Raw genomic sequence first — 25,756 nt, forward strand, 5'->3', positions numbered from 1 at the left:
TCCTCATGAGATGATCTTTCAAATTCCCATCCTTCATCTGACTCGTGCAACTGTGCCTCTGCAAGCAGTTGTTCGAGTTCTTGGATCCGTCTGTCCTTTTCCTCAATTTCAGCATCTCTCGCATCAGTATAATAATCACCATCGGTAGGTTGACCGCGTCTGTCGCCACGACCTCTTCGTCCACGACCACGACCTCCGTGATTTTCCTGCTCAGCCATCTTTAAGGCAACCTGAGCTTTAATACCAAATGATGCAAAATTATAGGGAAAATATGCTTTCAGGAAAATGCAAAAGTTTTCTGCTATACTATTATTCTTTTAACAATCAAAAGTCGTCCCTCACATCCTCCTAACTATTATTCTTTTAAAGGCAATACAAAAAGTAACTGAAAACAAAGGACCATCAATGGTCTTAAAAACTAATACAAAACGAAAATAACCATAAACAAAACATAAAGTCATGCAAACTGAAACGTCTGCAATTATTAAAATCCATAAAAAGCTTTAAAACTGAAACGTCTGCAATTATAATAATTTATGGTGACTTAAGTGCATCATTAACATTATTAGTTTGATTGGTCAAGCGACAATAAAATTGTTCGTTCCATGTGGGATACCTAGATAATATTTGAGATCCACGAGTATGCCACAAAAAAGATAATAGCAAATGATTCCAAATAATAGCAAATGATAGGCTCCGAGGATACAATGCATGGGAACATGTAAACACTATTTCTGAATATAAACATGTTGAAGTTTCACTATGATTCATTTGGACTATAGAATCGCAGTTACATTTGAAAGTTCTAATTTTAAATATGTTAGAATTGCAATTAATTGTAAAAGAGTTTAAGAGCTAACTATAATAACAGAGGCACTTTCTTTCTAAGACAACAAATAAAACGTCAACTGCCTGTCTATACATTAGTATATTCCAGATATAGATTATTAAATTCAACCCCTCCTTTTTTTTAAAATAAAAGAAGAAAATAAAATATCTTATAGATACCAGATTGGTATTATTTTAATCAAACATTTGACTTCTTCAACTTGTTGAATGCTGCAAAGCCTCCATGGATTTGTAACCAAACCTTCTGCATTAACTTCATTATCTTGTATCAGGGCAGCTTTGTTTAGAAACCTGTGCAAAATCAAAGTTACCAAAAAAGTTTGTCCTTAATTAGATGAGGAGTAAATATTAAAAAACACAAGTGAGATTGAGGAACATTACCTAAGTTGTTTGGTTAAAGGTATCTTGATTGCTTTATCATCTCTTAGTGGGGGATCATAGTAAACAACTTCCTCTTCATTTGTTGGGTTTTTGAGGTGACGCTTCTTATAAGCTGCAACAAACACTTTTGCAATACCAACTGATATGTTCCCTTCTGCTGGAAGGTTAACATAAGTTCTTTTTCCGACAAAAATTGTGATTATTGCACCTAACATGAGAAGGGCTAGTATCCCAAAACCAATGGCCCAGTTTTTGTTTAGGATGTAAACTATTATAATATTATTGATCAACAGGACCAGTGTCTATGTGGTGTAGTACCAATTTAACAAACGGCTAACTCCTTTGCTTCCATTAGGGGAAGTTGTGTCAAATTGATCAATGGCAAAGGGAATACTGCATGGATTAATTCCACCTGTGCCTATACCCAGCAAAGACAGCCCCAAAATTACGATGGCAAACTGAGTAGTAGTTAGGGGGAACACATGCTTGGTGCCGAGAAGAGCAACTTGGAGGATGAAATTGTGGCACCCATGCTGTCAGTGTTAATATCATCATTCCCTAATTAATCACCAGCAAATGATTAATTGACGCTCACCCATGCATATAATCAAGATTGCAGTAACAATTATTTAAATTCAGTTTGCCCTTATGATATCACTTAGCTCTGCTGTGATTTCATAGTCTAAGTATTAGTTATTTCCTTTTCTTTTCTTTTTCCCTACTATGTCAACTAAAAACTTCTTATTTATGCTATATTACGTTAAACCAACAAGGCTATACATCAGATACGTCCATTTTACGCACACAAAGACATAAAAATATATCCTTAATGGTGGAGCCAAAATTTTTTGTTAGGGGTAAAGGTGAAAGTCAATTATACTGAACTTTACTTTCGCTCTTTTTTTTTCTTTTCTTCAAAGAGACTAATTTTCAAACGTCTTTCAAACTTCTGACATTTTGTTACAAGAACAACTGTACTAACTTTACTGGTGCTTCAATTAATGCTGACCCTAGTATTTTTCTATTTATATGGAAAAAAATAGCATAGATGGTACTCACAACTAATATGAGATGTTAGTGATGGAGATTGTGCCCTCATAAGCTAACCATATTTTTTAATCATTTTTAATTTGTCAATTTATTATAATGTTTCAAATATTTAACAAAGAAGAAAAATATCTCCAAGAGAATAAAGAAACTTTGGTTGGTTAAATTGACGCTAACAATTAAGGTCTTCAAATTAAAATTGACAAATCAATGAGTGATTGTACTGTGTGTTTTAAATATAATAGAGTAGAGCATACCACAAGTGTTCCAAATGATGCCATAGCAATGGTTTTGAATTTTTCTAAATAGGCGTCAGCAAGAGAAGCACCAATAATTGGTATGAAATTGCTCACTGCAGACCATATGATGATAACTTTTGCAGCACCAACGTGACTCAAATGGAACACTTTCAACAAATACACCATGAAATTTGTTGTCATGCCGTATGTCGCTATCCTCTCGATTGTTTCATTTCCTACAAAATATAATTAGTTAACTCAACTTGATAACAAATTATATATCAATAAATATTATATACATATGCACATTTTTCTGTTAAGATAGGGACCTATGATGAAAAGAACGGCCTTCCATCCAGGCTTTCTCTCCATTGTCCTTGCATTTAAGGAATCCAAACCATCTTCTGTTGTTGACTGTCTCCTATTCTCCACCTCCATTATTTTTATCTGAAGTATCCTTTGTATGCTTGAACTAGGTTCCTTCGAATTATAGTGTAGCAATTGAGAAGTGAGCCCTAAGGAGCATGAATTGAAGTCAGCAATGACATGAAGACAATTAATCTATTGCACTAATGTTTCTTGCATTAATCAAAATATGAACCTAAATATAAAAATTTGCTAATACATGTGTCTTTAAGGGCAATATCTTTAGTTATTATACAAACTTATACAGTAGAGCAAGTACAATAACTGAAGATATAAAAGTTCACACGTGTTTGGGCAGTAGCATGCGTGTCTTTTTCCACAGTATATTAGCTGGGCACGTGAGTCATTGGGGCTGCCATGGTGACTTAAGTGAGTCACGTGCTTTGTAGCAGCGCCGTGATTATTGTGAATGAGTTGGGCTGTTATACTAAGCCCACTACGTCTTTCCCCAACCCCAAATCCATATTGGACCCATTCATTTATTTGCGTTTACTATATTGTGCTGTGTGGTCTTTTGCTGTAGTCGTCTGTAGAGATGAACAACTTGGATCCATTCACGGACGACGATGATGATATTTTAGTATTTGTGTTGTGTAGCTTGACATAAATGCCATAAGGATTTGTAAATGATTGCTCCATTGGAAATCGGGTATTATGGTCATTTAGTTGAACTTGTTAGGTGTGAGATTCTTCCGTCAAATTGAGAGCGAACATTTTTTTTTTTTTTGAGAGCGAACATTTAACGAATATGCGTTGGCTATACCCTAAGCTATTTATTGCACAGTGGAACGGAGCAACACTACAAGTTCATATAGAGTCACCATAATGGGCCCAAAATCACCGACCAACCCATCTAATTTATAAACTTGCCCGCCCAAGTTTGATAAGCCCAAATTAGTTGGCTCTTTCTCAAGTCTCAACTATATTCTCAGGTCTCATACAAAGCAATATGTAGTGCGTAGTCAGTAATTTGTACCAAACAAATGCTTATTGTGATGCTCCACATAAACTTATTTTGATGAATTTGTACCATTGTCAATATGATTTCCCAGAAATTAATCTATTTGAGACAATTAAAAAATAACTTAGAAGTTCATGATTTTTATTTACCTAAAAAATGAGAGAAAAGATAAATTTACATTGTACTCAGTTCTTGGGTGTTATGGCATTGGAAACCATAAGATTACGCAAAAATAATGACCAATTTAGACATGTAGAAGGCTCAAATTCTAATTGTTCAAAGTCTAAGATGTTTCTAACACCATCAACAGAAGGGAATTTCCAGCCAAACTCCCATGATGAAGTTTCTAAATTTTTTTAAAAGGAAGGACAATAGATTAAAAGTGTGAATTCCATTTTCTTCCTTCCAATACATATCACACCATAGTATACCATTTACTTACACTATTAAGTATCAACAACCAAAGAACTAATATCTTGTAAAAAGCAAAACCAAAATACATGCCAATAAGCACAAGATCAGAACTGAAAACAGTAAACAACCACGAAATTCCCACCTAATTAGAACTGAAAACATGTAATTATGGACAATTCTTTTAACACATGCTATTCTCTGAGCTAGCTTTTTTTTTTATATTTTTTAAAATAACCTGTAACCTGTACCTTCACAGGTCGGGTTCATGGGGTGTGGTTTATTTTTTTTAAAGCAATATTTTCTGTTATTAGTTTGTCGAGGAGCTATATAAATTAAAGAGAAGTAATAATTTAAACTAGGTTGGACCAACAGATACAGTGTGCAATTTTTGTACTTTGAACAGGGCGGTGGACTGGAGTTTTGGAATAGGAAAAATCCACAATAGATTGAAAATTATGAGGATCAAAATCTTATTTAAACCTAAGTTCAAATTGCAAACTTGGGTTAGTCGAATTTGGTCTCTACCATCCCTAATTTTTTTCCCTCTATCTTAGCAGCCTCATTAATGGCCACGTGGACGTGCCAGCAGATCTCATTGGATTAGCTGGCATGCGAAAAGGTGTAACCACGCTCTCTGTGGATGACACGTGTATAAGGGAATAAGGTAATCACCTATTGGCTTCCACGCGGTTAAGGTCAGGAAAGGCTTGGTGGGAGTTGAATGTTCACACTCTCATTTACGCGTGCGGGGTGAGGCGTTCATTGAATGCCAACAATGCCAACGATCTCTTGCATTGCACCCGACCCAAATCAATGACCTTCTAAAAAATCCTTGTAATCCATAGTTCCACCATTCAAATTTATAAAACCATTCCCTGATCTTAGTTTCTCCACCTTTCACCGGAAACAACTACCATACTGTTGTAGAATTGAAGTTTAGCATATTGAACAAAAAGAACGTAACAAATTTTGTAGGAGAAAGATACTATTCTTATGATTGGGCCATCGAAAGTATTTCAACCAGGGATTTAAATAGAGGACTGCAAATAGCCACCAAACAGAGTCTCATAAAGAGAGCAAATTAGATTTTATTTGCCACATGACTCATAAGCAATAGGATCAATACGTTGACGTTAAAACATTAGGGGCTGGGACGGGACGATGTGGAAGTTGAGCCCCTTGATCATATGAAAGATGCTCAAAACCCGAAGCTGTATCAAAAAGTCAGGTATGGAGATTATTTGAGGCAATCCATGAAGAGGAAAATGGAGGGAAAAGCACACACTCTGCACACATTGTCAAGAATAGACTGTTTCTTATGCGGAAGCAAGAAGCAAGAAGCAAGAAGTGGATACCAAAGCCCAATATGAGCTCAGATACTTACATATACTTACATTACTTACATATACTGAACCGGGTCTAATTTAAGGTGACTCGTTAAAACTTAACAACCAACCCTTCTCTGCTTTCTTTGACTATTTTTCACTGGACCATGGTACTTTCTTACATATACTTACATTACTATATTACTATATTAGCTTGAAGATGCTAATCAGAGCAAAAATCGCCCCTCTTTCAACAATAATTATGATCATTTTCTATGCAAACACAGACACCAATCGGTTCATTCATGAGGACATCTACCAGATAGTTACACAATAGAAGATACAGTCACCACAATCTGAATGAATGCAGCAACATGTACATGCAGTGAGATTAGATTTACCGATCTTCGCTTGATCAGCGAGCGCGTGAGTAGCTGTGCTTGACCGTTGCTCGATTGGCTTCGTTCCACTTGGATGCTCTCCTAGTAATTGATGCGGTGTGTTTGCTCTCACCAAGAGAAATGACAGAGAGAGAGAGTAGTTCTGATTCTGAGATATTAAAGGAATGAATTGAAAAAATTAAAAAGGAGTGAAATCAAAACTTAATATATTTGAAATTAGAGGAATGAAGCAATTATCACACTGTAATCTCAGTACAAACATGGAGCAGTTGCATAGAACCAAAGAGTTAGGATTTTACAAAATAAAAAAATAAAAAACAAGTTGTTAGAAGGTTGTGTGAAAAGCTCATAAGATAGTTAGTTAAGGAGAAAATTAACGTTGATGGGGGCTCTTTTCTAACCGACGTAATAACTAGGGACGTGCATGGAGCGGTTCGATTATTGCCAAAATTTAAACCAAACCAGTTTTAAACGGTTTAGATTTTAAATCGAACCACTTTTTTTTAAAAAAACTGGTTTTTAATTTGTCCAAACTGATTTAAAACCGATTTCAAAACCGGTTTGTGGTTCATAACCGGTTTTGATTTAAAACCGGTTTTGAACCGGTTTTAATTCAAAACCAGTTTTAAATCAAAATCGGTTATGAACCACAAACTGATATTCAAAATTAAAATCGGTTTTATAACAATTTTTTTTAATTGTAACATTTTTTTAATCCCAACCACAAACCGGTTTTCAAAATTATAACATCTTTTTTAATTTACTAATAATTTTATGTTAGCTTATGTTTCACTATAAAGAAAAGAAAAATAAAAATTCTTCTCAGAGATGCCTTAGTATTTTAATTGTAAACTTCTCTGAAAATAAAAATAAGCTAATCCAAACATGATTTCTTTAACCAATAATAATAATAATAAAGAGTTTAAATTTTCTGTCACAACACAATCACCGGAAAAGTTCTTCCAATTTTTCTCGGGAACCAAACAAGAACAAGAAAAAAAAAAACATACAGGGGGAGTTGAGTAAGCCTCAAAGGCGAAGCCAGCTAGAATAACCGCAAGATTGATATCAAACGGAGGCCGTTCATCATCTTCCTGAATAGAAATTCTCTCAACCTCGGAATCGGTTTTCGAGGAGGAGCAGCAGATTAAGAAAACTTGTTTTCCTCTTCTTCGTCTTCTTCTGTGCTTCATCCCATCGAATCCTGTGAAAGAGAAAACACGAAACTTTCTGGGAAAATGAGGAGGGAAAGGGAGAGAAAATAAGGAGGTGGTGGAGCAAAAACCCCAATTTGGTTGGGAATGGGATGAATTTTCCCCTCAAAATCGAAAAAGAAAACTAGGGTTCATGGTCGAACAAGAAAGGGTTCAAATGAGGGGTTCAAAGTTACTTACCCTTAAATCGATTAACGCGTTTGATTGTAGATGAGTCCGCTTGACACAAAAAGAGGTATAAATTAGGGCATAAAGCAAAAGAAAAATCAAGATCTATGGTGATATAACCTTTGATGAATTTGACAATCAAACTGAAACCATGGATGTATGGCCCAACCACCATCTAAAATGAAAAATAGCAGAAACAGAAGTTCCATTTTTCTTACATTTTCTCGGTAAACAAACAGCCAGAGGAATTGGAAATTTTAAAAAGGAAGTGAAGAAAACATGAGAGAGAGAGACTTGTACCTTGGAAATGAATTGCTGTGTTTAGCTTGGACTAATTACTGATAAATCTTAAACTCACCTTGAGAACGGGAATTTGAGAGAGAGAGAGAGAGAGAGAGAGAGTGTGAGTGAGTGAGTGAATGAATGTGAGTGAGTGAATGAATGGGAATATGAGAAGAGGTGGTATTTATAGAGAGGATGGGTTAAAGAGGGAAAGTGGGGGAAAGAGAGGGAGCTGAAGCTTAAGGTCAGGGGCAAGCAATTTCTCAACACTTTTCAGAAATTGTATTAATTATTTCATCTTTACTCAATTTATTTCATCAATTTATTTATGCTAGATTTGTCTTAACATGGTACTTAATTGGACAAAACGGAACCAGGCAATTTAAGAAAAAAGTAAATTTCTTTCGGCGTTGGTGGAATAATCTAGCCATTGTTGCTTGTTGGGGGAATCTAGGGAGCGGTTGTCACTTTAGCAGTTGCTGAGATTGTAGGGTTGGGAGAAAGAAATCGTATACATGTGCATATGTACACATTAAATACGTAGTAATTTGTGGATCTAGCTGACTTTATATTTACATGACCCATAACAGAAAGGGTTTTAGTAAGATAGTTATTTTACGTGACAGAGAGAAAATGGGTGGGTCTCACCATTACAAGAAAAAAAAAAAATTGGAGTGCGAAAATCGAAGTGAAAAAAAAAATGAGATAAGTTACCTCAGGTAAGAGGAGAGTAATATTTTCCTAATAGAAAAAGTTAAACATGTAGAGAAAAGGTTTACTTCTCATGGGGTGTGAATGTGAATGTACACTTACATCTTCTGTCTACCATGTGGATTAACCTTTAGATATTCTGATGTGAATGCAATCCACCAATCTGATTCTTTCTCTTTTTTTGCCCCCCCTTCCCCTCCTCCTTCTCTCTCCCCTTCCTTTCCTCATAGTGCTGGATTAGCCTATCTCAGTAAATAATAATAAAAAGCTAAAAACAAAAAATCGGAATAAGCAATGTAATAAGTGGACCGGTGATTGGACCGGTGAAGGTAACCGAACCGGGTCTTAATCTAGTCCATGAGCTTATTAAACCCTTAAAAAAAGTGAAATTAAAACCGAAGTTAAAACTTGTGATAGCTACATCAATTGGCTACACTTGACTGGTCCACTTGAACACAACCCAACACTTGTCCCATATTCACCAAACCCCAAACTGAATCAGCTAAAACAAAACCAACAGAACACATCAATTGGCTTCTGTTCAATATTCAAAAGAATCAAAAGGAAAATGCTAATTGTCATTGATTCAAAAGCATACACAAGCTGATACTGATAGCAAGATCCAGTATGCCAAGGAACAGTGCTGTAGCACGAAATAAACACAAAGCCATAACAAACCCAATGAATCACGGTTGCACTCACCTTGAGAATGGGAATGAGAGAGTGAGTGAGCATCAAGTTAATTCTAGATTTGTCTTAACACGGTACTTAATTGCACAAAACGGAACCAGGCAATTTAAGAAAAAAGTAAATTTCTTTCGGCGTTGTGGAATCTAGCCATTGTTGGTGGAATCTAGTCCTAAAGAGGTTATCTTTTGACGGTGCCTTGCTCCCTCCTCCTTTTTTTTTTTTTAAATTAAAAAACCCAAAAGAGAGGGAGAGAAGCTGTTTTTAATTTGTTTGCAAAGTTGTTTTTCCATTGATCAGAGGCTTCTGCATTTAGAATTGGAAAAAGAATATTGTCAGTGCATGCAGCATTTTCCAAACTAATGAGCCATAATAACCTAGATTAACCATAGAACATAAGGATATATTACCTTAAAGTTGAAGAGGATCAGTGCAAGTTGTAGTCCATTGATTTATGATGAATCCTTACTTCGTGTAATTATTTTTGTTGTTTTATGTAGTAAGCCTAAGTTTAAGATTGCATGATCGGATATACTAGGCAGGATATCTGTTGTGTTTTTTTTATTATTATTTACTTGTCTGCTCCTGCTGTTCATAATTATTCTGAGGCTTATTTCCTTCCTCCATATCTAGTATACTGAGATAGGGTGTTAGACTATCAGACAGTGCAAACAAGAAATACAATTACTTAGCTGAGCTAACTATAACAGAAAATTGACTCACTAACAAACTGACAGCGAATTCTACTAACTGATATTAAAACTTCATCTATATATAGTGTAATATCAAAGCAGAGAGACAAAAAGAGAAGTTTCTGAAAATGGAAAAGTTGCATTTTCAATTGATAATCAATCTCTGATACAGGTTACAATATATACATACACGTAGCTGACGTGGCACCACTAAAACAAGAAATACAATTACTTAGCTGAACTAACTATAACAGAAAATTAACTCACTAACAAACTGACAGCTAATTCTACTAACTGATATTAAGACTTCATCTATATATATACTGTAATATCAAAGCAGATAGATAAAAAAAGAAGTTTCTGAAAATGGAAAAGTTGCATTCTGAATCGATAATCAATTCCTGATACAGGTTACAATATGTACACGTAGCTGATGTGGCACCACTAAAACAAGAAATACAATGTTACGTTTTACAGAGAACAACCCAAGAATTATCACAATCAGCAGAGAAAATAGAGACACAACCACTCTTTTGTATTATTCAGATGCAAAATAACGCTCATAAACAGAGTTTGATTCATCTTAAAGGAAAATTACATCAAAACTAAACCCAGCAAATTACAATGGAAATGAAAAGATAACAATGAGACAATTATAGAGGTCCCACACTCTCCTAAGCAATTGCTTCTTCCATATCCAGCCTACCTCCCCCATTCCTTCCCACACTCTATATAACCAACTCATGGCACAACATGCACTAATCAGTTAAGGGGTATTCTTGTGACTTCCTACTGCTGACGTGGCATTATCACCTGAGAGCTGCTCTTCTGAAGCATTTGGGCCTTGCTTATCTTTGATCCATACCCGTCTTGCTTTGTCCCTTGTATACATCTTGGGCCTGATTGTATCAATACTCCCCCCCATTTGTACAACCTTGTCCTCAAGGTTGAATTGAGGAAACTGACTGTTGATAACTGTAAATTCCTCCCACGAATTTTCAAATGTTGGTAAATGACACCATTTAATCAACACTTGAACTGTGTTTTGGACAGAACGTCTCACACCCAAAATAGCTTCAGGTTCCATTTTTAATTCCCAATTATCATTAAGGACCGAGGGGAGAGGTTGGATAACAGCAGCTGCCTTGACTGCCTTCTTAAGTAAACTAACATGAAAAACAGGATGTACCTGACACCCAGATGGGAGATGTAAACGGTATGCTACCTCCCCAACCCGCTCCAGCACTTGGTAGGGACCATAGAAACGTGGGCTAAGCTTCTCATTGATGCGTCTAGCAATCGTTTTAAGATGATAGGGTTGGATTTTGAGGTAAACCCAATCCCCCACAGCATATTGGACTTCTCTACGGTGTTGGTCAGCAAAGTGCTTCATGCGATCCTGTGCCTTGAGGATGTGATGCTGCAGATCTTGCAAGATGACATCCCGCTCTGCTAAGGATTGGGAGACAGCATCAACCGAAGGAATAAACGTCCCACACTTGAACAAAGTAGGTGGATCTCTGCCATACAAAGCTCTAAATGGGGTCATGCCCGTTGTATCCTTGAATGTTGTATTGTACCAAAATTCAGCCCAAGGAACCCATTTGGGCCATTCCTTGGGTTTAGTGCAGCAAAAACAGCGTAGATAGGCCTCTAAACAGCGGTTAACGACCTCCGTCTGGCCATTGGTTTGCGGATGATACGCTGTGCTATAATGGAGCTTGGTAGCTGCACACTTGAAAAGTTCCGTCCAAAAGTGACTTAAAAATACCCTATCACGGTCTGAAGTGATAGTAGCAGGAAAATCATGTAACCGTACGATCTCCTTGACAAATAATTCAGCCACTTCCTTAGCCGTATAGGGATGTTTGAGGGGAATGAAGTGAGAATATTTGGTGAGCCGGTCAACTACTACCAACAACGTATCCACTCCCCTTGATTTTGGGAGCCCCCCAATGAAGTCTAAGGAGATATCCTCCCAAACTTGAGTTGAAACGGGTAGTGGCTGTAACAGCCCAGCCGGAGTCAGATTGAGGGACTTACACTGTTGACAGATAGCACAACCTGCGACATACTCCTTTATATCCTTCCTCATCCCTTCCCAATAGACTACTTCAGCCAACCGTTTGTAGGTGCGAAAGTACCCTGAGTGTCCACCAACCCCAGAATCATGGTACTCTTGCAATAAGGAAGGGATAAACTGAGAGGACTTTGGGAAAACCAACCGTCCATTATAAAAGAGCTTCCCTCCCTTCCTGGAGAATCCCTTATGCGCATCAGGTACGATCAGCAAGTCCTGGAAGATCCCCTGCAACCTTGCATCGTGCTGTATCTCTTTTTCTAGCTCATCCAATTCAGACCACTGCACAGTAGATAAAGCTGCAAAAATCATTTGTCTAGACAAGGCATCAGCTACTTGGTTATCCTTCCCTGGTTGGTATTGAATTTCAAAGTCAAACCCCATCAGTTTTGATATCCATTTCTGTTGATTTTCACTCAGGATGTGCTGCTCAGTAAGGAATCGTAAGCTCCTTTGGTCTGTCTTGATGATGAAATGATTACCCATGAGGTAATGTCTCCATTTCTTGACTGCAAATACTATTGCCATAAGTTCTTTCTCATAAACAGATTTGGACTGAGCTTGAGTAGAGAATCCTTGACTCATAAATGCAATCGGTTTATTATCCTGAGTGAGGACTGCTCCAATCCCCTTCCCTGACGCGTCAGTGACAACTGTGAATTGCTTGCTGAAATCTGGTAAAGCTAACACCGGTACTGAGCTCATCATCACTTTCAATTGTTGGAAACTGTCCTCTGCCTCCTTATTCCATTGAAAACCATCCTTTCGCAATAACTCTGTAAGTGGTTTTGCTACTTTCCCATAATCCTTCACGAACTTCCTATAATATCCGGTTAGCCCCAGGAAACCTCTCAACCCTTTGACACACCTGGGTTTCAGCCAAGCCACCATGGCTTTTATTTTTTCCGGGTCAGCTTTGACCCCTGCAGCAGACACACAGTGTCCTAAGTACTCGATAGAACTCCTGCCAAAGCTGCATTTTTTTTTATTTGCTACTAACTGATGCTGCCTCAATACTCCAAAGATGGTTCTCAAATGACCCAGGTGTTCCCCCTTATTCCTGCTGTATATTAAAATATCATCAAAAAACACGAGGGCAAACTTCCTCAAGAATGGGCGAAGGATTTCATTCATCAGAGCTTGGAATGTGGAGGGAGCATTGGTCAAGCCAAACGACATGACCACATACTCATAGTGGCCTTCATGCGTTCGAAAGGCTGTTTTCGGGATATCTGCTACCCTCATTCTGATCTGGTGGTACCCAGCCTTTAAATCCAGCTTCGAATACACCTGTGACCCGCCCAACTCATCCAGAAGCTCATCCACCATTGGCATAGGAAACTTGTCTGGTATGGTAATCTTGTTTAAGGCCCTATAATCCACACATACTCGCCAACTCCCATCCTTCTTCTTAACCAGAATAACAGGACTCGAGTACGGACTTGTGCTATGACGTATCATGCCATTTTTGAACAGCTCAGCTACCAACAACTCAATTTCAGTTTTCTGGTAATGGGGATACCTGAATGGACGGATGTTGGGCACCATGCTCCCTGGTTTGAGGTGTATTGCATGATCAATTGCTCGAGCTGGTGGCAGCTCTTTGGGTTCCTAGAAAACCTCCGCGAAGTCAGAAAGCAACGGCCCAATCTCAGCCCACTGTGCTTCTTCCTCCCGAGCCTCTTCTTCAGTGGAGCTGACAAAAAATCCATGTGCCTGATTCTTTAAGGCCTTAGTGATGGATCTGTAAGAAGCCTCCGACCTAGACAGCGACGGATCTCCCTTAATGGTTGTCTCCTTCCCCCTCTCTCCATATTTAAGAGTCATCTCTTTGAAGTTTGCTTTAATTTCCCTCAATTGAGTGAGCCATTCTAACCCCAACACTACATCAGCGCTACCCAATTCAAAGAGATACAAATCTTGTTTGATTTGTGTCCCCTGAATATTGATGTCGACCCCGTAGCACACCCCTTTGCACCCCACCTTACATCCATTTCCGATTTCTACCTGATAAGATAGAGTATCAGTTATGTCCAGTCCCAATTTTTCCACCACCTCTTTTTTTATAAAATTGCTGGATGCCCCACAATCCACCATGACCACCACCTGCTGACCCCTAATCTCACCCCACACCTTCAGTGTTTGGCTTGAAGAGAGCCCTAATAGGCTTTGTAGAGAGAGTAGAAGCGGTTTCTCCAACTCACCAATGTCCACAACCGGAATCTCCTCAACTTCTTCTCTTTCTTTCTCACCATCTTCCCTAATTTCATCGTCCACCAACAGCAAATGCAACTGACGGACCTGGCACTTGTGGTTGGAGTGCCAACGATCCCCACACTTGAAGCACAGCCCCTTGTTTTGACGATCACGCCATTCCGCGGTTGACAACCTCCTCACCTGACCGGAATCGTTTTCTCCGGTACGGATCTCAGCACCTGGGGTCATTGTCTTCGTGTTCGCTCCTTCGCTAGGGCTCCCACGAGCTGCATTCCCTTGACCCACACTCGTTTGGCTGGATCCGGTAAACGATTGGGTTGAATTAACCCTGTTGCTCGCTCCTGAGGTTGCGTTTTGGGCTGTCCAAGACTTATTCTCAGTTGGGCCAGCATTTCTTGTTTGGCCCACTGAAAACCGGTTGAGTCCAGTAGACTAATTTCGCCCCAAAGGCCCTAGCCCCTCTTCCTTCCAAGCCGTGTTACGTCTCTCCACCTTGATAGATAGCTTCATCATCTCTGTAAGACTGAGCTCCGGCAACATAAGCAATTCTTCCCTGATACTGGTACGAACTCCGTTGAGCCATGCTCCTTTGAGCAGATCTTCATCTTCGAAACGAAAAGCCCCAACCATCTTCTCAAATTGGGCACGAAAATCAGTCACGCTCCCGTCTTGTTTAACGGTGTACAAGGCCCTGTATGGGTTGTCCAGGGCCTCCGATTGAAACCGACTGAGTAGTTCTCACCGGAAAACTCCCCACGTCACGTTTGGATGGCTTGCCTCCCACCAATGGAACCAGTGAAGAGCCTCCCCTTCCAACACAACCAACACCGAATTTACTTTCTCAGCCTCGGTGACCCCATTAACCACAAAATAACGTTCCACTTTACTCAATCAACCAAAGGCATCCTCCCCTGCGAATGTGGGAACTTCTAGGCGTCGGTGAGGAGGTCCATTCATATTAAATCTCCTCCCGTTCCTTCTTTCGTAATGACCTGAACCATCCTCCTCATCATTTTCTCCGTCGTGAGATTGTCCGTGTCTTCTCGCAGCCAGCTCATCTAACCGACGGAGTATATCGGTTATGCCCAATTTGTTTGCTCCCAGTCTACGCAGCAGCTCGTCATGTCTAGCGTCACTTGCGTCTAACCTCAACAGAACTTCTTCCTGCCTCGCACACCCTCTGCGCAATCCTTCCTCAATTAAATCCATTCGATGTTCCATTTGTCGCGTGATTACCATACCACAGAGCTCCAAGATCGGAGCTCTGATACCAATTTGTTACGTTTTACAGAGAACAACCCAAGAATTATCACAATCAGCAGAGAAAATAGAGACACAACCACTCTTTTGTATTATTCAGATGCAAAATAACGCTCATAAACAGAGTTTGATTCATCTTAAAGGAAAATTACATCAAAACTAAACCCAGCAAATTACAATGGAAATGAAAAGATAACAGTGAGACAATTATAGAGGTCTCACACTCTCCTAAGCAATTGCTTCTTCCATATCCAGCCTACCTCCCCCATTCCTTCCCACGCTCTATATAACCAACTCATGGCACAGCATGCACTAATCAGTTAAGGGGTATTCTTGTGACTTCCTACTGCTGACGTGGCATTATCACCTGAGAGCTGCTCTTCTGAAGCATTTGGGCCTTGCTTATCTTTGATCCATACTCGTCTTGCTTTGTCCCTTGTATACATCTTGGGCCTGATTGTATCATACAATTACTTAGCTGAACTAACAACCATAACAGAAAATTAACTCGCTAATAAACTGATAGCTAATTCTAATAACTGACATTAAAAATTCATCTATATACTGTAATAGACTTGTTGCCCCATAATCTTTACTTAGCACTATTGTACCTACCACTTGTGTTATTTCTCTAAGTCAATATAAATAGGGTGTCTCATTATAATAAAACTACCGCTCCCTATAAGTCTGAATTAGTGTGTTCTGTTGGTTTTGTTTTAGCTGATTCAGTTTGGGGTTTGGTGAATATGGGACAAGTGTTGGGTTGTGTTCAAGTGGACCAGTCAAGTGTAGCTCTCAAAGAAGTTTTTGGGAAGTACGATGATGTGCTTGAACGTGGTTGCCACTGTGTGCCATGGTGTTTTGGCAACCGGGTGGCTGGTGAACTTTCGTTGCGTGTGAGGCAGCTAGATGTTCGTTGCGAAACAAAGACAAAGGTTTGTTGCACTATGACTTCTGCTTAAGATGGTTGTCAAGCGCTTCTTTCTCAACCTTTATTTTTATTTATCAAAACTGTTTCTTTGTAATCATTAAGATAAGTCTAACAATTTTTTTACTTGTTTATCACCTATATACATTATCCACTCATTTTGTCAACAAAAAATAGCACATGTATGTATTATCTGACTGACCGTGTTGCATTACATCACATCAGGACAATGTTTTTGTCACTGTCGTTGCTTCTATCCAATATCGAGCACTGGCAGAAAAGGCAGTGGATGCTTACTACAAACTTAGCAATACCAGAGCACAGATACAAGCCTATGTTTTTTATGGTAGATATTTGTGAATCTACTTAAAAGAAATTTGGTCTATGTATTCAGATCTTCAGATTGAAACTGATTTGCTCCTAGTGCTGTTTCAGTTATCAGGGCAAGTCTTCCAAAGATGGAACTAGATTCTGCTTTTGAACAGAAGAATGAAATTGCAAAAGTAGTCGAGGAAGAACTTGAAAATGTATTTTTTTTTTTTTTTTGGAGTGTGTGTGGCAAACTAAGATTGGCGTAGGACATCCATAATTTGTTTGCTTTTACTTCCTAGGCTATGTCAGCATATGGATATGAGATAGTTCAGACTCTTATTTTGGATATTGAGCCAGATGAGCATGTGAAGAGAGCCATGAATGAGATAAATTCTGGTATGTTTTCTAGATGTGCATGTGCTTGTTTCAGCTTGAGTTACTCCACAACCTTTCTTGTATTTGACAAACGTTTTTAGCTAAAGATTTATCTCGTTTGAGCATAAATTTATTTAATGCATTCTTCCTCTCTCTCTCTTTCCTGTATACTCTTTACCTTTTGTTTAAACCTTGACATATAGCTGCGAGATTGAGGGTGGCTGCAAACGAGAAAGGTGAAGCAGAGAAGATATTGCAGATTAAGCGGGCAGAAGGGGATGCAGAGTCAAAGTATTTATCAGGGCTTGGAATAGCTCGTCAGCGCCAAGCTATAGTAGATGGGCTGAGGGACAGTGTGCTAGCTTTCTCTGAGAATGTGCCTGGGACAACATCAAAAGATATCATGGACATGGTTTTGGTGACCCAATATTTTGACACGATGAAGGAGATTGGTGCATCCTCAAGGTCCAATGTTGTTTTCATTCCACACGGACCTGGTGCTGTTAGAGATGTTGCTTCACAAATTAGAGATGGTCTTCTCCAAGGAAATGCGATTCAACCTTGAAGACTGGCATAATATATACCAGGAGGAGTTTAGCTTCTCAACTATATATATATATATATGTCTTCTCGATCATAACTCGTTTGGTTTGTTTATATGTTGTTGCCCTCCTATATCCACTGTCTTGCAATCCAGCTCAATCTTTATGAGTTGTGAATAGTACGTTCAAAGCAAATAAAGCTATTTCTTTTTCTTTTTCTTTTAAATAGTAATCATAATCATAGTGGGCGAAGTTTCTTTACTCGTGTTTTGTGCTTTGTGTTTGCTTTTATGTTATGTATGATTATCCTTGCCTTTATCTACTATCAGAATTAGTGATAAGCTAAGTACATAGCCCATTCAAAGCAGGTAAGGAGTTTGCCCTACAAAAATTTGAGAGTACATTGTCCCGTAGCCAGGATGTTGCCTTATTAACATTATTAGTTTGATTGGTCAAGCGACAATAAAATTGTTCGTTCCATGTGGGATACCTAATTAATATTTGAGATCCACGAGTATGCCACAAAAAAGATAATAGCAAATGATTCCAAATAATAGCAAATGATAGGCTCCGAGGATACAACGCATGTGAACATGTAAACACTATTCCTGAATATAAACATGATGAAGTTTCACTATGATTCATTTGGACGATAGAATTGCAATTACATTTGAAAGTTCTAATTTTTTTTTTGGTAATCAGAAAGTTCTAATTTAAATGTGTTAGAATTGCAATTAATTGTAAAAGAGTTTAAGAGCTAACTACAATAACAGAGGCACTTTCTTTCTAAGACAACAAATAAAACGTCAATTGCCTGTCTCTGCATTAGTATATTACAGATATAGATTATTAAATTCACCCCCTCCTTTTTTTAAAATACAAGTAAAAAAAAAGAAGAAAATAAAATATGTTGTAGACACATTAAGAAACAATTACACTTTCCCTCTATTTATTACCTTTTAAGTTTCCTTTCATTTAACATTCTATTTAATTTATTAAAAATATTTTTAAAAAAATTCGAAGATATTTTTAATTTTTATTTTATTTTCAATCAAAATAAAAATTAAAGATAAAGAATAATTAAAGCAAAGTATAAACATTTCTACCAAAAGAATAACCAGTGATCTTAACCGTGTATGAGAAATTAAAAAAGTATTTAAACATAGCTAGTATTAGAGAATAGAAAAATTTACATTTTATTCTTTTATGAAAAATTTTAAATATTTAAAAAGTAATAAAATGCATTTATAATTTTATCCTACTTATATTTTCTTTAATAAATGAGTAATTGGTAATGATAAATTTTAAAAATAAAGAACATGAATTAAACACCAATAATGTAGAATCCCTTTGTAATAATATTATATATATGGTTAAAATGATTTTATATATAATAATACACAAAAACGTAGCAAGCCCATCGGTAGAAAGCAGATATTCATGTTTACCAAAAACAAATATAGTTACAAGAAAAAAAAACTAAATATTAACTTGGCCTCTAAATCAAAACTTCGAAAAAACAATAAACATCATAATTGCAGAAAGATCACTTTCCATGATCAAAACTTTACTCAACGGTGTATCAATAGTTGACGTTCGAGTGGATTGGTTGAAACTAAAAGGACTAGTCTTAAATTGTTTGTGCTAATTATTTTTAAAACCCATTCCCAACAAAATATGAATAAATCAATAGCTCCGGAATAACGGGCCAAAAGGTCACATCATTTGGGAAAGTGCAACCCTAAATCCATCCCGAGGCGCAGAATTTCACTCGCAAAATCACCAAGTTTAAGGCTTAAGGGCCAAAGCAAGACCAATCTTTGCACTCTTGTCAATGGCCCCCGTGTCCACCTCACCAACGAGGGAGAAACGGGTTTTTGGGGTCCAGTCATGCTGGATCAGAGCAGTTGCCCTGCCATAGTTGTTAACACGAGCTTTAACCAAGGTTAAGGGGTCAAGAGCATGCTGTGTGCCAATTGTGAGTTTATTTTCATTGCTTGAAAAACCATGAGAAAACTCCGCACCAACAGCAGTATTTGTCAGTGGACTTACTGTGTGATAATAGGAGGCGTAAAGGGTTTCACCTTTATCATTCCTACATTCATCAACCAAAAACACAAAAGTCACGGGAACAATTCAATTCGTATAAAAGTACTAGATTCTCTTAAAAATTGGAAGACATAAATAACTACGTACAGAGCGAGAGACGCAATCAGGTCGGAATGAGTGAAGTTCAGCCCTGCATTGTATTTGGTTAAGTTGCCAGATGCAGTATCAAATGAAAGATCAGCCCCAATAGAGACAACATTATTTCCAACTACACCAGAGAAGTTAATGATGGGTTTTGCTGTCAATCCAATGCTAGTGCTGATTCCAGCATTCTCATGCTGGTACTGGAGTTCCACCTTTTAAACACCCCAGAGAGAATGAATGTCATCATTGACGATAACTTCAGGTGTTATTATAGACAGAATAAGGCTACTACAAGAAAACCTATAACAATTTACAAGGTATGACACAGAAAATGCTTAGTACCTTGCCAGATTTCTGATCTGGAAAAATAAAGCTAAAAATTGTTTTGAGTCCAGGTGCAGGCTCATCCACAGTGATGGTAGTAAAGAGCTGAAAAGTATTCAATCAGAAATAAGAAATGTAGCATGAGCTATAACTGATCATCAGATATTGCATAAGAGTTGTGCATACAATAGTCAATTCAATCATAAGGGATGCTTAGATTCCTAATACCAATATTATGGGATAGAATTGTCTAAAAGAAACAGCTTCCACAGAAAACAATAATTCTCAACATAACAAATTTGCTAACATTAAAATAATTCATATTGGATTATTCAGTTATATATCACAGGAGAGAAAGCAGACAACAACCTAGTTTCCTGTTTAATTAACTAATTAAGTACATTAGACACATTTAAAAAGAAACTGTTAGGGTTAATGTTGCAATAATAGGACATTAATTAACAGCTCTCCACTTTGCAATTATTCTAAAAGTTAATTACAAGAACATGTAGTTTCAGGCTTAAGAAAATTAAAAAGAGCGGCCGAAAAAGTAGCTCCACGAAATGGCTCAAATATATTCTATTAACTTCATCCACAATTACTAAATATAGCGTTCATATACTAATATTTCAATTGCAAAATGGTCAGGGGATTTGAGGGGTCAGTGTCATCAAAAGTTATCTAGCACATTTAGATATATTGGAGATATAGAACTTCTTGAGTTATTATTTGTACAAAAATTATCATAGCAATATATTTCGACTCACATTTGAGTAAGTGTCCACTTTTACATCAGTTGTGATGTTCTTGTTCTTCAGCTTAGTGGAAACGTCTGCCAAATATACCTCGCCTTTCTTGAAACCAGTTGAAGTGATTTCCTGCAAACGGGAACCAATTCAAACTACAAGAATACCGAAAAATCTCATATTTTATATTAGAACAGTGAACCCAGAATTCATATTAACTATCTAGACAGCAACTATTAGTGAAACGAAAATCTTGAAGTAGCTTCTAGAATCATTTTCAAATGCACAGCCATTATTGCATATAATTAACTACAGACTTAGAGTTTACTGAGAATAATACTTCAAACATAATCAAATATCTCAACATATCAGTCAGCAGACTTCCAAGCCCAACATTTACAATGCTCTTTCAAATAATTTTTGCATTATTTTGAGAAAAATAGAACAAGAACCAAATCCAATCACATTAGGTTGTGCTACTCCAATTTTCTCCACGATTTATTATATTCCTCGTTTCTTGAACGCCAAACGTGCAACCAAACATAAAAACTGAACGAAAATCACAAACAAAATTTTCTCAATCCAACAGAATAACATTTCTATCACCAATTTTCAACGGAAATTCTACCTCAAAAGCAACGATTCATGTTGAAATAAGAAGGAAAAAAAGAAAGAAAGAAGGGCCAGAACTACTCACCGCTCCAGTGGAAGTGTAAGTGGTGATGGTGAATTTGTGGTCGTTCTGGTAATCCTTGTACAGAAGATCTGAATTGCGATAAATGTATAAAAATAATACAGAAGTTAAAAGAAAAATTGAATGAGGTGAATGATGAAAATGCGAGAAAATTCAAAAAATGAAATGAAATAAAATAAAATAAAATAAAATGGATAACCTCGAGCTTTCTTGCCGATTTCGGAGTAGAGACCTGGACCTTTCACCATGACTTCCCCGAGAAAACTGAATCGGAAAATGCAAGAAAATATATAAACACGAGAAGAGCTGAATTAGGGAAAATCTGTGAAGGTGTTGAGAGCACAGTCACAGTGGGTGAGGTTGAATGAGAGAAAAGTCCTGATATTTGGACTCTTGCAACCGTTGGATCTTTGATTGGATCGAAAGTTGCTTTCGTGGCCGTTGATTTACGACACGAGGAAGGAGAAACGCTAAGAGGACTGGGGCATATTCGCCCCTTTCCGATTCTGTATCAACTCTGTTTTTTTTGTTTTTTTTTTTGTTAAGATCAACTCTATTTTTTTGTTGTTGTATGTATCAATTCTATTTTTGAATATTATTGTTTGGGGCATGTATAATGTAAAATTAATGGATCATTTTAACCCTGGTTTGACTTTAACCTCAATTTTAAATTATATATTAATATGTCCCAGTTTGATATTTATTCGAATAAGTCATTTATTCAAGTAAAAAATTTCCTTATTCGAGGAAATATCACACAAATGGGACACATTTTAAAAGTCATATTCATTCGAGTAAGAGTCATATAAGAGGCTCGATTCTCTCTTCTTCTCCAACCAAGTTTTGAAATTGCTTTCCCAACCGATTGAAAAGCTCCAAATCATTTGATTCACTTAACCACATCCCCAATCTATAAGTTTTACATTTTTGGATGGGTTTTTGTGGAAAGAATTTAATTTTCAACTCTAATATATTCCTTTCAGATTTGACTCAAGTTGATTCATTTTTGTAGCTTTCCATCATGATTGGTAGTATCTGGTGACTGATTTGATTATTGCTTTCCCATGGCTAATTAATAGATGCTCACATAAGCGACTGTATGATTCATCCTCTAGATCAGTTAATCTCAACAATGTAGACATGTCATACAATTATTTGTTTTAAAATAGTAGGTGCCAGACAAGTCATTTTATCTCCAATTGTCTTCCCTAGGCCATAGTACGTATAGTCGAAATATTTGGATTCAACATTTTTATTGAGCGAGGGAGGGGGGAGGAGGTTCAATATTGCATCTGTTCTTGACCTCACATACTTGAGAATGCTTGCGAAGATATTTTATCCGTATTTAGAGATGATGGTGAAGGATTTTTACAAAAATTTAAGCTACTTTAATGGAGACCTCACATCCCACGATATGTGACATTGATATTGTCATGACTTTTGATATTTGAACTGCTTTGCTTGATTATGATTTTGATGCCATTAGGGATGTTGTTCCTTGTGATGTGGAGAATCGACTACCACTGATGGTTATTGGCATGCTAATATTGTGCTTGAATCAAAGATGTGCGATGTGAAACTTGCTTAGTATACACAATTTGGTGTTGGGTTGCTGACTATGGATGCCAGGATATTATTTTATATTATGACTCATTTTTTTCCTGTAACCTCATAATAATGGAAAGATGATAATGAGTGACTTAATTGCCATATGGGTCGTCCTTAATGAAGTATAGGTCAATTGGAGGCACTATATTGGTTGCCTTACATGACGTACTGCTAGGAAGGTGCGCTTCCATATGCCATGCTTATTCAAAGAATTAATCCCAGGGCTTTTACAGGTACCCATGTATGGTGATACTTTCAAGACTGATAGAGGCTGAAACTAAAGGTTCTCGAGATACCTGCTCAAGCAACGTGGAATTACTAAGGTAGGGAATGCATGGCATTGGAAGTATCATCTTGAGCCTGGAGTCAATTTATGGATGATGCGGATGCGAATACGAGGGAGGTTGGTATGGGGAAGGAGATCCCTATATCTGATGTGGGTATGACGAGTCTCTAATTTACTATGTATTAAGGGTCAATATGAGCATGAAATTGATTTAAAAGTAATTAAAAGTTATAAGAATTATAATTAAATTATTATTTTATTTTCAATATTATTCTCGTAAGATTTCTTATATTTTACAGTAAATTTCAGCTCAATAAAGAGATAAATTGAAGATATTAATTAGAGCTGATTTGAATTTCTGAATTATTGAAGATTTGTCAAATCTTTGAATATTTATTTCTATGATATAAGTTAAAGAATATGCAACAACGTGAGATGATTTTTACCCTTATATAATATATAACTAAATCACTGTTCGGGCGATTCTTGAATTGTAATTCAAAGCCATAACTATGTTGGCGCTTCATAAATTATGCACAAAAGTAAAAGCAAAAAGGAGAGTGGGAATGAGAGGAGAGTGATTCAAAAGATGCCTCTATGCTAGAGGAGAATGTGAAGGAAAGGGAACGATGTACGAATAATGCATGAAAGGAACAAAATGGACACAGACGGACGCGTGTTGTAGAGGCCGTCAAATGATGATTAAGGTCCATGGAGAATTGATGGTGGCTATGAATGTAAGCACTAAGCACGCCTCATTTTCTTTCTCTGTTTAATCACACATTTTAACAATTTTTCCATCCTCTCTTGATTCACACGTGGTGCCGCTAGCATAAATCCCATACACTATTTTGGTTCCTGCCAATACGTAAAGTGATAGTATGATGCATTAGTCTGAAAAACATTGAAACAAACATGGTGTTTCTTAAAGTCATACTTGAGAAACATAGATATCCGCTGAAAAGTCTCTCAACCAAGATGTGGTGATGTTCATATTCATTGGTTTCATCTTCGAGTTACGGGCAGCTGATTATATTTAATGTAATTTTAAATATCTATTATGAAACTAATATTTAATAAATATTTAACATATTATCCAGATATATCATAACAATTCTTAATTGCCGTTTTATGCTAGCTTCGCCTGGTCTTTTTCGCTGGACTCAACTAAGGCCTAGCTATTATGCTCCGTTAAATATATATTTTTTTTGTATAAATGAGTAATTTCACCATGCTAACCATTATTGAAACCATTTTTTCACAAAACTTTCTTTTCATATTCGATATAATTTTTATTTTAATTTTCTAAAAAATTGTCTTAATGTTGTGTCATGGAAATATTATTTTCAGAAATTTTTTTAGTTTCTCCACCTATTAATTAATTATTTCTTCAAGGGCTATAAAACTCTTCATTTTTTACAGAGCTCATAACAGTGTTTAAAAACTCGGTTCGGTCATCAACTCAACGAAGATCCGGGGTTATTGGTTCAATTAGAAGGTCACAGTCTCACACAGACACTTCACTGACCTGATTTTATATATTAAAAAATATAAATATATATCTTATATGAAAAATTAAAAAAAAATCAAACAACAATCATAAAAAATATATTTAATATAATTCAACCAATTACATTCACAAATCAATATTACACAAGCTAATCAAAGTATCAAACTATCAAAGTATAAAACACATGTTCTAATGCATTTAATGAAAAAACACATAATGCAGTTAATGAAAAGTTATATCATCAAACTCAGGCCCTTATTGTCCTTCTCACACACCTCCAACATGTAAAAGGAGATCTCCTTACCCTAGAGAGAGTGGCTAAGGAGAGGTGGCGGCTCGACGAATCAACGATAGAAAGAGAAGAATCATCACGACTGAAGAGAAGGAGAGAGAAGACCGAATATGATAGAGGAACCACCAGCTGGCGAAGGAGATCACCACATCAAGTAGATTGGGTCCACAAGAGCAGAATAAGAACAATTCAAATTTCAGATCTAGTTCTAAATTTAGATAGTAACGAGTTTTTTGTTTACACATCAAACTACGTCTTTTGGTGTGAATATATTTTTTTTTAAATGCAATGACCCGGAGTCACTAAGTGTTTTCGAGGGTCAATATGCATGTGTAGTCTAACTGATCCCAACTAGAAAGGATCAGTGACAAGTGACAGGTGGTTCGACTCTAAGATGTTTGTCATTTGTCATTTTAAAAGATATAAAATTATGTAATTTTAATCAAAATTACAGAGAAGATTTACACCATAGAAATTATGCGAAAAAATGAGAAGTTTTTTTTTTAAATTTAAATATTAAATAAATAATAATTTGAATAAAATATTTGGTCCGTTCCTTATAAGTTAGTTGTTTTGAGCAAAGAGCCATGGC

General features: G+C 36.9%; 3 protein-coding genes across 4 annotated transcripts; 1 reads left to right on the forward strand and 2 right to left on the reverse strand.

The window, feature by feature from the left end:
* Positions 1–632: 632 nt before the first annotated feature.
* On the reverse strand, positions 633–7,969 carry LOC133285564 (uncharacterized). 2 transcript variants are annotated; one of them, XM_061482816.1, is made up of 8 exons: positions 7,726–7,969; positions 7,438–7,476; positions 7,054–7,247; positions 6,044–6,191; positions 2,846–3,031; positions 2,535–2,752; positions 1,231–1,788; positions 636–1,140 (listed from the first exon to the last, which is right to left on the reverse strand). In XM_061482816.1, the coding sequence occupies exons 3-7, from the start codon at positions 7,234–7,236 to the stop codon at positions 1,633–1,635; spliced, it is 891 nt and encodes a 296-aa protein (XP_061338800.1). In that variant the 5' UTR covers positions 7,237–7,247; positions 7,438–7,476; positions 7,726–7,969; the 3' UTR covers positions 636–1,140; positions 1,231–1,632. The 2 variants fall into 2 exon arrangements, with proteins under 2 accessions (XP_061338799.1, XP_061338800.1); XM_061482815.1 differs by having other exon boundaries at positions 633–1,140; positions 7,438–7,969.
* An 8,131-nt stretch (positions 7,970–16,100) lies between these two features.
* LOC133285567 (hypersensitive-induced response protein 1-like) lies at positions 16,101–17,534 on the forward strand. The gene is made up of 5 exons (XM_061482818.1): positions 16,101–16,289; positions 16,508–16,628; positions 16,718–16,809; positions 16,894–16,990; positions 17,173–17,534. The coding sequence occupies exons 1-5, from the start codon at positions 16,101–16,103 to the stop codon at positions 17,532–17,534; spliced, it is 861 nt and encodes a 286-aa protein (XP_061338802.1).
* Positions 17,535–18,988: 1,454 nt separating this feature from the next.
* On the reverse strand, positions 18,989–21,970 carry LOC133285546 (mitochondrial outer membrane protein porin of 36 kDa-like). The gene is made up of 6 exons (XM_061482790.1): positions 21,668–21,970; positions 21,472–21,539; positions 20,796–20,906; positions 20,047–20,133; positions 19,708–19,916; positions 18,989–19,606 (listed from the first exon to the last, which is right to left on the reverse strand). Exons 1-6 carry the CDS (start codon positions 21,714–21,716, stop codon positions 19,300–19,302), a joined length of 831 nt encoding a protein of 276 aa, XP_061338774.1. The 5' UTR covers positions 21,717–21,970; the 3' UTR covers positions 18,989–19,299.
* Positions 21,971–25,756: the final 3,786 nt, after the last annotated feature.

Source organism: Gastrolobium bilobum, unplaced genomic scaffold, assembly GCF_033153095.1.
Source record: "Gastrolobium bilobum isolate Gb01-03AN ecotype WA unplaced genomic scaffold, APGP_CSIRO_Gbil_v1 utg12463, whole genome shotgun sequence".
Taxonomy (NCBI): domain Eukaryota; kingdom Viridiplantae; phylum Streptophyta; class Magnoliopsida; order Fabales; family Fabaceae; genus Gastrolobium; species Gastrolobium bilobum.

What these genes read in the sequence shown, in the direction of transcription:
- LOC133285564 (XM_061482815.1), bottom strand. Translation starts at nt 7,600, where the DNA reads ATGGTGGTTGGGCCATACATCCATGGTTTCAGTTTGATTGTCAAATTC. An exon ending in AGGCTTACTCAACTCCCCCT is followed by an intron (nt 6,192 to 7,053) that starts GTATGTTTTTTT and finishes TTAATATCTCAG; the next exon opens with AATCAGAACTACTCTCTCTC. An exon ending in GGCCGTTCTTTTCATCATAG is followed by an intron (nt 2,753 to 2,845) that starts GTCCCTATCTTA and finishes TATATTTTGTAG; the next exon opens with GAAATGAAACAATCGAGAGG.
- LOC133285546 (XM_061482790.1), bottom strand. Translation starts at nt 21,716, where the DNA reads ATGGTGAAAGGTCCAGGTCTCTACTCCGAAATCGGCAAGAAAGCTCGA. An exon ending in AATCGGCAAGAAAGCTCGAG is followed by an intron (nt 21,540 to 21,667) that starts GTTATCCATTTT and finishes ATCGCAATTCAG; the next exon opens with ATCTTCTGTACAAGGATTAC. An exon ending in CTGATTGCGTCTCTCGCTCT is followed by an intron (nt 19,607 to 19,707) that starts GTACGTAGTTAT and finishes TGATGAATGTAG; the next exon opens with GAATGATAAAGGTGAAACCC.
- LOC133285567 (XM_061482818.1), top strand. Translation starts at nt 16,101, where the DNA reads ATGGGACAAGTGTTGGGTTGTGTTCAAGTGGACCAGTCAAGTGTAGCT. An exon ending in ACAAGCCTATGTTTTTTATG is followed by an intron (nt 16,629 to 16,717) that starts GTAGATATTTGT and finishes GTGCTGTTTCAG; the next exon opens with TTATCAGGGCAAGTCTTCCA. An exon ending in TCGAGGAAGAACTTGAAAAT is followed by an intron (nt 16,810 to 16,893) that starts GTATTTTTTTTT and finishes TTTACTTCCTAG; the next exon opens with GCTATGTCAGCATATGGATA.